The 9597-nt window shown below is 45.4% G+C and overlaps 1 protein-coding gene and 1 pseudogene across 1 annotated transcript; both read left to right on the forward strand.

Moving 5' to 3' along the window:
• Positions 1–777: 777 nt before the first annotated feature.
• Positions 778–1799, forward strand: LOC139780447 (uncharacterized). Its single transcript, XM_071719072.1, has 2 exons — positions 778–1123; positions 1327–1799. Exons 1-2 carry the CDS (start codon positions 778–780, stop codon positions 1797–1799), a joined length of 819 nt encoding a protein of 272 aa, XP_071575173.1.
• Positions 1800–7281: 5482 nt separating this feature from the next.
• Positions 7282–8052, forward strand: LOC139780448 (uncharacterized; annotated as a pseudogene).
• Positions 8053–9597: the final 1545 nt, after the last annotated feature.

Genomic DNA, 9597 nt, shown 5'->3' on the forward strand with positions numbered 1-9597 from the left:
TTTCCAGAGGAATAATTATTTAAATGGTACCAAGAAAGATAGAATTGAAGAATTGGAAAAAGAAGTTAAGAGATTGAAATTGCGACTTGAACAGGTGAAGGCAGAGATTGAAGGCAGAAGAAAAAGTTAACAATCCGCCATCGTATCTAGTGCTCGCCATCGCGGCAATTAGATCATCAAAAACCGGAAAACTTCAACTTCGTGAAATAAAAGCTTACATCGTAAACACATTGCGCCTATTATAGGGATTATGGGAGTGACCAGTGGGTAAAATACTTGAGCGATTGTCCTGATCACCACGCTCACCGACCGGTAATCCTGAACTCCCGCACCCGCTAGTCAGAACGAGAGTAGAGAGCCTCTGGCATCCTCTGTCTTTACCGAGCGATTCTCGAAACACGACCAGCTTCCTTATACAACGCACCCGCTAGTCAGAACGAAGGTAGAGAGCCTCTGGCATACTCTGTCTTCACCGAGCGATTCTCGGTGCACGACCGGCTTCCTTGCACACGGAGTTATCCGAACGGGGACAGAGCGCTTCTCTGCTTCCACCGAGCGCTTCTCGCCGGATACCGCCCCGTCTCTAGACGCTTGCAGCCTTCCGTCAGGGGTAGAGACACCCCCCCACTTTGGAACCTTGGTTTCGACCAGGTGTTACGTACGTTGCTTCCCAGGGACTGCCACGTGGTGTGCTACGCCGACGATACCCTCCTCCTGGTGGCCGAAAATGATTTTGACTCGGCGTGTGCCCTTGCATCGGAATGTCTCGACAGCTTGATGACGAATATTCGTGATCTTGGCTTGACGGTGTCTTGGCCGAAATCGGAGGCCGTCTTCTTTGGCCATTCTCCTCGTGACTCTTATCTGGTGTATGACGGATTTAAAGTGAAAATATCTTACAGTATGAAATATCTCGGAGTCTACATCGACAAGAATTGGGCGTTTAATACCCACATAAAATATGTGACGTCCAAAATATCTAGAGTTAGCCGTGCGCTTTGTGGTATATTGCCCAACCTCAGGGGACCCGTGAAGAATAAGCGTAGGCTGTATTACACGGTCATCACATCCATCGCGTTATATGCCGCTCCTATTTGGAGTTCAGAAGTACTCGAGTCTGAAAGTAAACAAAGAATATTGCGGCGTGCGCTTCGTTTAATGTCGCTTCAAACTACAATGGCGTACAGAACCGTGTCTTACAAGGCCTCAACTCTGCTGGCTCGCGTCCCACCTATACATTTCTACGCAGAATACTTGAGACGAGTTTATTTCGTTTCCGTCGTATGAAAGAGAAAGGTAATTTCAATGATGTCTCATCCGCGGCAGTCCGATTGGATGAATGGAACGAGCTGAGGGTGCAGTGGAAGGATCACATTCTCCGACCAAATTTACCCGGGAGAAGAACAAGAGAGGCGATCGGTCCGAACTTTGAGGAATGGCTGGATCGCAGGTCCGGTTTCTTGACTTTTAGACTGACTCAATTTATGACTGGCCACGGATGTTTTGGGGTGTATCTCTTCAGAATCAACAAAGAGGACACCCCAATTTGTCGCTACTGCGACATGGCGGAGGACACCCCCGAACATACGTTGGCGGTTTGCCATTTCTGGGCCCTCGAACGTGGGGAGTTGACTGCAGTCATCGGCCAAAATCTCTCGAAAGAGAGAATTGTTGAGAAGATTTGTGCTTCAAAAGCATGCTGGGAAGCGTTCTCAGTCTTTGCCGAGCGGGTTCTTCAGCGCAAAGAAAAGGATGAACGGAGGAGGCAGCAACGGCAACCTGCTTTTGATCCCGGATAACGGTCTGCGTTCTCGCGTTGATTGTTGCGGCGTTTCTGCGATTCTGTGCTGCGTTTTTTCGTGCGATTTGCTGCGTCTTGTTTTGCGTGCGGGTGGGGTCGCCCCGCGGTCCTTGGGGCGGCTGGGCGCCGGTCGGTTCCGGTCTTCCTCCTCCTGGGGTCCGGTGCGTCGCTTCGCGACGTTCCCGGATCCCTGGGGGGTAGTTGGCCGGAGACGGTCGGCGCGTGGTTGTCTCCTTGGGCCGCTGGATGGCCCTACAATCTCATAGTTCGATTGTGCTCTTGCGTACTTGCAGTCTTCCTGGGGTTCCGGCGTGTTTAGGTCGTGGGGTCCTCTGGGGATCGGCCGGCCGTGGTTTCGCCGCTCACCGCTGTGCTTGCGGGGCTCCGGCCCCATCGCTCTGCGATGGGATCGCCGGACGCTCCGTTGTGGCGGCGGGGCGCGGGTGGTCGTCCCTCGGGGTCTTCCTTGGCCTACGTCGGGGTTCCCGGGACTATACTCTTTTCGCGCTCTCTTCCCCCCTCCCCCCCTTGGGGGGTTTAGGGGGGTGAGGTGGGCGCGATTACTACTAACAGCCGCTCACACCGGCCCGTGATGCGGATCTTGGGTCCGTCTGTTCTTGTGGTGGTGGGTATGTGTCACCTCAGTGTTAACGAGTTCCGTGAACTCGTGGTATCGTCCAGTGTGAAATCCCTCTCCGGATAGAGGGTTTCCTGTTCGTTTGGTACGTGCATGTCCTATGGCCTTGTACGTTCCTCGTTGGGATGTCGCAGTCCCTGTGGGATGGCCTCGCAGCCAATGAAGAGAGCCCTCAATGATATGACTGCCCGCGGTTATTATCATGAGGGTTCTCTGAGGCGGTCAAACATCTGCACTTGTGCATGGCATTCGACTAGATGGTCATTTCGCCGGACTCATGGCATCCCGTTTGATCCGTCGTGTGATCCCTGTCTTCGGTTTACGTTTTCTGTCGCCTATGCGTGAGGACTGTTGTGGCACGTGAAGTTATACCTCGAGTCTCCCGCGTGTTGCAACTGTATGTCCAGCGTGCTGTATGTTTGGGAGTGAGTTTTTAGTGGGTGCAAGCTCCACATATCCCGAGGGCCGGCCCTCGGTAGAATGCGCGAGGCATTTTCTCACTTCCTCCGAAACAAAAAAAAAAGGGGGTAGAGACACCGCACTCTGCCTCCACCGAGCGCTTCTCGGTGGTTGGACTCGCGCCTTTTCCCTCGATCTCACCGCTTGTAGCCTGCCTCGGGGGTAGAGCCTCCGTACTCTGCCTCCACCGAGCGCTTCTCGGTGGTCGGACTCGCGCCAGATCTATCCTGCCGCCTAACGCGCCAAGTTACCGCGATCTCGTCGCCGTATCCGCGCCTCGCGCGCACCGCGCTTTACTTCGCGCCGCCCGCGGCACGCCGATCGTTGTATCTTGCGCACCTCGAACCATTGTAAATATCGCGAGCACTTGTTATCGCATCCATATCAATCCGTTGTAAATACCGCGAATATTTGTTGTCGAATAAAATCTTGTTATTTTGTCACACCTGGGAATACGCTTCATTTTGTCAACCTCGCCTCGCGTCTGTTCCTCCGCGCCTCCTTCAAACCCAGCCCAGCCGCGAGCTAGATCCGCGTTTCGAAGACAGGTTGTTTTATGGCGTATAAATTTTTAATTGTCTATGGAAAAAAGAAAGGTTAGGGAAAAGATATAAGTGGAATAGACCTATAGAGAAAACCACTTTTAAAAAAAACGCACCAACAACATAGAGAAAACCACTTAAAAAAAAAACGCACCAACAATAGTACCCAAAGGGTGATGAGAAAGACTATTGACATAAAATGAGAAAGATGAGCAATCTAATTAAATTTCAAAGTGACGGGGGCGTCGAAATGGTATCAAAAACGCATCAACCTCCTGCACTTCCGCCACGTCCTACACCGAGACCAACGAGACGTTATGAAACGACTACTGCCAATCAATGTTAGTAACTTTATTTTTGTTTCACTTGTATAATTATTTATGATAGCAATTAGCGGATAAGAAGCTACCAGCGAAAATTTATTAAACTCAATGGTACATTAAAAGTATATACTCATTGTTATCGTTCAATTTTATTACGACTAAACCTTCTGTTAAATCTTTTAATATAACGATGAATTTTATCGAGCAATTCATGTAACATTAAACAGAGTTATGTTTATTATAAGTTTGATATTATCGCGTGCAACATTTCCCATGTATGTCGATATGAATAATCGATATGGATAACATTTTTTAACACCCACTCCATATGATTTAATTTTCATTCGAGATTAAAATGTCAGGCAGTCGTTGAAACGTCAGACGGCATTTCCTGAAAAATCATGAAATGATCTCGAAACGTTGACTGGGTGGTAGCTCCATCCTATGTCGGTTGGTTTCACAAAATTTCTCGACAATTGCACTATCAGCCGGATGAGGAGATGACGACGTTAGCGCACGGAATCTTATCAAAAAATTCGTCAAATTTGGTTTATTCCGGAACAAAATTAATATAAACGAAAGAGTATAATTAAAAAAAGTTAAGGAAGGACAGGGGCAGATAGACTTTGTTTAAAATGCACTGGCATTTTCGTAAGAGAAATAGAGAGAGCGCTACAGCCATCTAGTGTTTAAAGTCAATTGCTAGCGGTTCCATGAATACTCCACAAGAGGGCGGGTCATCCCTGCTTTGTCACTACATTAAGAGCGCTCGAGCTGGTAACACTGCGCACCGATTCCCGCGTCACGCGAAGTGCATCACGTGAAGAGGAAAAAGGTGGGGAAGCGCGAGAGCGCGCGTACGGCCCGGCGATCCGGGCATTCGAGAACGATCTGTGGTTGCGTTAACATGTTTTCGAGTCACGTCTTGTGCTTTCTGCAGTTCGAATTATCTAGAAGAGAGTGTTCGATACGAGAGTATAAGAAGTAGTAGACACGCGATCAGTTCTGTATAAGACTCGTGATCTGCTTTGTATAAGTATGCGTATCCTCTTCTCCACGACGAGGAGAGAGGAAATCGAAGGAAGGTAACGACGGCCATTATCTCTTTTCACGCCATTTATGCAAGGGCTCGACAAACAAAGGCAGCCATTACAGAAGAGAACGATCTCACGTACACGAGGCAGGGCAACAGCCCTGTGTCCTCAACTTGAGTATATGGCATTATTAGGCCATTTTATACGATTTGATAGATGAGTTCCAGCATAAGGAGGATCTCGACATAAAGGTAACTCGACGATTTCCCTGTTAATCCATTGATCATTTATGAAGGTCAAACTCGTCTGACCAAAGACTGCGGATGTCTGTATTAACAGTCATTCGATTGTACAGCGGATCTTTGGGTGCAGGAAATCTAGAGGTCTTATTACGCTCTGGTCTTTGTATGGCCATGGAGGTATCCATCATTCAATCGTCCACTATGAGACGTACGCTCTGGTCTTAGACAAGGTCATGGAGGTATTCTTCTCTGTTCCGTCCATCTTGGGACAAAGACGTCTATAAATAAAGTCTTACGAAAACGGTTGCAACCACATTTAAGTAAATTCTTGATTGCATTAATCTACGGTTCGTCATACTAGTCACTGACAAGTCATATTGTTCCATTGTAAAATCGTTTGACATTTGACACGTTCAATTCTCTAAAGCCTTAATTAATACTGTATAGAGTACTTCGGGATATCAACTCTTGCGTTGTTTACACATATATTACGTACTGCATAGATTCAAGTAACGAATCTTGATTAAGCTCTCCTTATAATTACTGTTCGGCGCTCGCCTGTATATAGTCGTTAGATTCCGTATTATTAAGTTGTATATAGTAGATGTTAGCTTTCGTAGGATTAAGTTGCATATCAGCATTGATCGCTTAACCGTATTAAATCAAGCGGGTACTACGGCAAGTAGTACCATCGACACAATCGAGCACGGGCTCGATGACTCGCGCGAAACGTTGGCGGACCGCGGTAAATACTCGCGCGACTCACCCGACTCGTGCTGCCCGCCTGCGGGTGGCCCGCCTAATTATTTGGACTTGGTACTCGCTCGCGCCGTACTTCGCAGGTGCGCGAGCCGAAGAGTGCCGGAGCAATTCATTCGCCATTAGAACGTGAACTCGTCAATACATTTTTTCGGAGCACGAAGAGTCGACTCACTGCCAGATCGTGCCTCGCTTGCGTGTTCCTTGTCTACACCGCTTGCCTGCATATCTTGTGTCTTGCCTGCTTTCCTACCTCTGCTCGCGTGGATATCGTGCCTTGCCTGCTTGCTAACCTGCCCGCTTTCGCGCCTACTCCGGAGGACGTGCTAGAAGGAAAGACGAGAGAGAGAGAGAGAGAGAAACGAGGAGAGCACCATCCACGAGGGCAATGGGCAACGAACGGTGAGTCGCATGCTTTGTATCGCTTTTGCTTGCATATCTCGTTGCATTCGTGAGGGAACGGTCCCTCTGGTCCTTCGACTATATCATAGACCGATCGCGAATCCGGGGCAACTGACACCCCCCCCCCCCCCCCCCGAGCAATTATTATTAAGTAAGTAGTGTTTTGGATGAAAAAAAATATATATTCGAATACCATTATTCTTAATTAAGTTCACATAAATTAATTGCGGCGACTAATTATTCTAGCGGCTTAAATTATTTTAAGATTAAAGTCAACCTACGTGTTTCAGTAGCATAATACTGAATTATATTCATCTGCTATATAATATGTTATATGTTTTATGTCTGTTTAAGTGAAATTGCATTGAATAATTGTCTGATTATTTAAGAAAATGTTTCTAACTGAATTCCTTCAACGAAAGTCCAAGTTCTTCATATATCAAAAGGACTTCACCTTACATTAATTTGAATATAAGATCATTTCTTTGGTGTTTTATGACAATATTTTTCATATATACAGGGTGTAACAAAAAGGTCGGGACCCTGGATTATCTCGGAAGTTGATGTTTTTCGGAAGAAATGTTTTATACAAAAGTTGTAGGATACCAAGTTACCCATCATGAGGTGATATTGGTTTGACCTTGAAGATCTTTGGAAAGTCACATCAAAGTTACATTGAGTTTTTTAAATGGGTACCCCTATTTTTTATTGTAAATTCTTGTAGCCGACGTCGAGAACTTTACAAAACAGTATAAGTAAAGTCCATTTGACCAAAACTATTCGAGATATGCGCCGCTAAAATTTAAGTATCGCCGGGCGTTAGCGTTATTTCGAGGTTTAGGGACTCCAAACAGCGGTCGGCAAAAAACGATTGCGTCGGCGGTGTTTATCTTCGGATCTTTCAGTCCGTTGTTGATCTTTTTCGCGGGCAATACGAAGGCTGTGTTTCGCTGTTTGACCCCGGATAAATCTTTACCGGAGTAGCAGTCTTCGAAGAAGGTAAAGACAAGAGCGACTCGCTACCGTTTTCATCTTTCACACAGCTTCGTAATTGCCCGCGAAAAAGATCAACAACGGACCGAAAGATCCGAAGATAAACACCGCCGACGCAATCGTTTTTTTTTCACCTGTACGATGGCTTATCTTTCAGAACGAGAGAGAATATCTCTTCTCATGATGCGGGGATGGGGTGATCGTCAAAGATCTTACAATGAAGTTAGACAGGTTTTTAACGAAACTTTTCGCGATGAAAACACAGCCATTTCGAAATCCACTGTAGAGCGAACGATCAGACGCTTTCATGAAACCGGTAGCGTGAAAAATCGCCAAATTCCAGGACGACCAGTATCAGCGACTAGTGAAGAAAACAACTGGATGTTGCACAATCGTTTGTTGAAAATGTCCATCGCAGCACTCGCAAAGTAAGTCAGCAACATGACATTAGTCACATGGCTGTGCAAAGAATTTTGAAAAAAATCAAGTTTCATCCGTACAAAATGCATCTGGTACAAGAGTTGAACGAAGATGATTTTGATCGTCGTGTGGAATTTTGTGAGCTCATGATGAGAATAATTGACGATGACCCTAACTTTCTTTTCAATGTAGTTTTCTCGGATGAAGCAACATTTGAATTGAATGGTCCCGTCAATAGACATAACTGCAGATACTGGTCTGACAGCAATCCTCACTGGATGCTTGAAGCTCGAACACAATACCCTCAAAAGTTGAACGTCTGGGCGGGTGTATTGAATAATACTTTGATTGGTCCATTTTTCATTGATGGAAATTTGAATGTTGCAAAGTATGAAGATATGCTGAGGAATGAATACTTCCAGCAATCAGACGGATTGTAGGTGATGATATCTTTGCTCATACATGGTTCAGCAAGACGGTGCTGCACCGCATTATGGTAGAAATGTGCGAAATTTCTTAAACGCGGAATTTCCCAATCGATGGATTGGAAGAAGAGGAGAGATTGAGTGGCCACCTCGTTCTCCTGATTTAACACCGCTTGACTACTTTTTGTGGGGTTACCTTAAAAGCAGAGTGTATGCAACAAAGCCAAGAAATCTAGAGGAACTTCGTCTAAGGATAATTGATGAAGCTGCACTCATTGATCCCGAATTCATCAGGAATGCCGTATCCAACTTTTACGATCGATTAGCTCATTGTCAGACCGTAAATGGTGCGCAATTCGAGCATTTATTATAAAATCGCCTTAGCTGGCTGGATCACCTTCCGATCTTGCCTTAGCTGGCTGGGTCACCTTCCGATCTTGCCTTAGCTGGCTGATCACCTTCCGATCTTGCCTTAGCTGGCTGGGTCACCGACCGCTGTTTGGAGTCCCTAAACCTCGAAATAACGCTAACGCCCGGCGATACTTAAATTTTAGCGGCGCATATCTCGAATAGTTCTTGGTCAAATGGACTTTAGTTATACTGTTTTGTAAAGTTCTCGACGTCGGCTACAAGAATTTACAATAAAAAATAGGGGTACCCATTTAAAAAACTCAATGTAACTTTGATGTGACTTTCCAAAGATCTTTCAAGGTCAAACCAATATCACCTCATGATGGGTAACTTGGTATCCTACAACTTTTGTATAAAACATTTCTTCCGAAAACATCAACTTTCCGAGATAATCCAGGGTCCCGACCTTTTTGTTACACCCTGTATATATATATATATATATATATATACTTGAAACAAAACGAATTATTCTATGTAATTATCTTTCACATTGTTTCACATGTTTATTATATTGATTATTTGAGATGTTCTTTAAGTGAATTTATTATGTTCTGAAGAACATAATCTGCTCTGTGAAAAGAAACTAAGAGACTGTTGTAAAGATTACTGCATTCCTTTTGTGATATTAAAAAATATACTTCACATTTGTGAATGATTGGAATATTGGGAAATTCTAATGCAAACCAAGTCTCATACACGGAAAAAACAACTCGGTTGTAGCAACCAGAAATATTCAGTTGGTACAGATTCAGTTGCAGTAACATCAAGCCTTTTTGCACAAACTGAAAGGCTGTTTACATCAACAAATGCTTTTGATTCGAGGAATCGAAATTTCTGTTACTAATGTGCTTTTACCACAGAATATTCAGCTATACGGAAAAGAAAACTCGGTTGTAGCAACCGAAAATTCTGTTAATTCAGTTTCAGTTGCAGTAACATAAAGTTTTGTTACACTAACTGAAAGACTGTTCACATTAACAAATGCTTTCGGTTGTGGGAACCGAAAATTCGCGGCGCGAGCGGCAACGCGGGCTCGCGCGGCGAGAAGGTTCGGCTCGCGCCCGCTACGCGGCGCATCGCCGGTATACTTTCGCGTAATTAAGATTCAACATCAACCCCTATATCTAGGGCAGCTCGGCAGGGTTTCTA

Source organism: Temnothorax nylanderi, unplaced genomic scaffold (genome assembly GCF_030848795.1).
Source record: "Temnothorax nylanderi isolate EJ_2023f unplaced genomic scaffold, tnyl_v1.0 TNYL_tig0279_pilon, whole genome shotgun sequence".
In the NCBI taxonomy this organism is placed as follows: domain Eukaryota; kingdom Metazoa; phylum Arthropoda; class Insecta; order Hymenoptera; family Formicidae; genus Temnothorax; species Temnothorax nylanderi.

Bases quoted from the DNA above. Each gene is read 5' to 3' on its own strand.
- LOC139780447 (XM_071719072.1), top strand. From the start codon at position 778: ATGACGAATATTCGTGATCTTGGCTTGACGGTGTCTTGGCCGAAATCG. The intron at 1,124-1,326 runs GTAAACAAAGAA...CATCCGCGGCAG, and splicing joins AGAAGTACTCGAGTCTGAAA to TCCGATTGGATGAATGGAAC.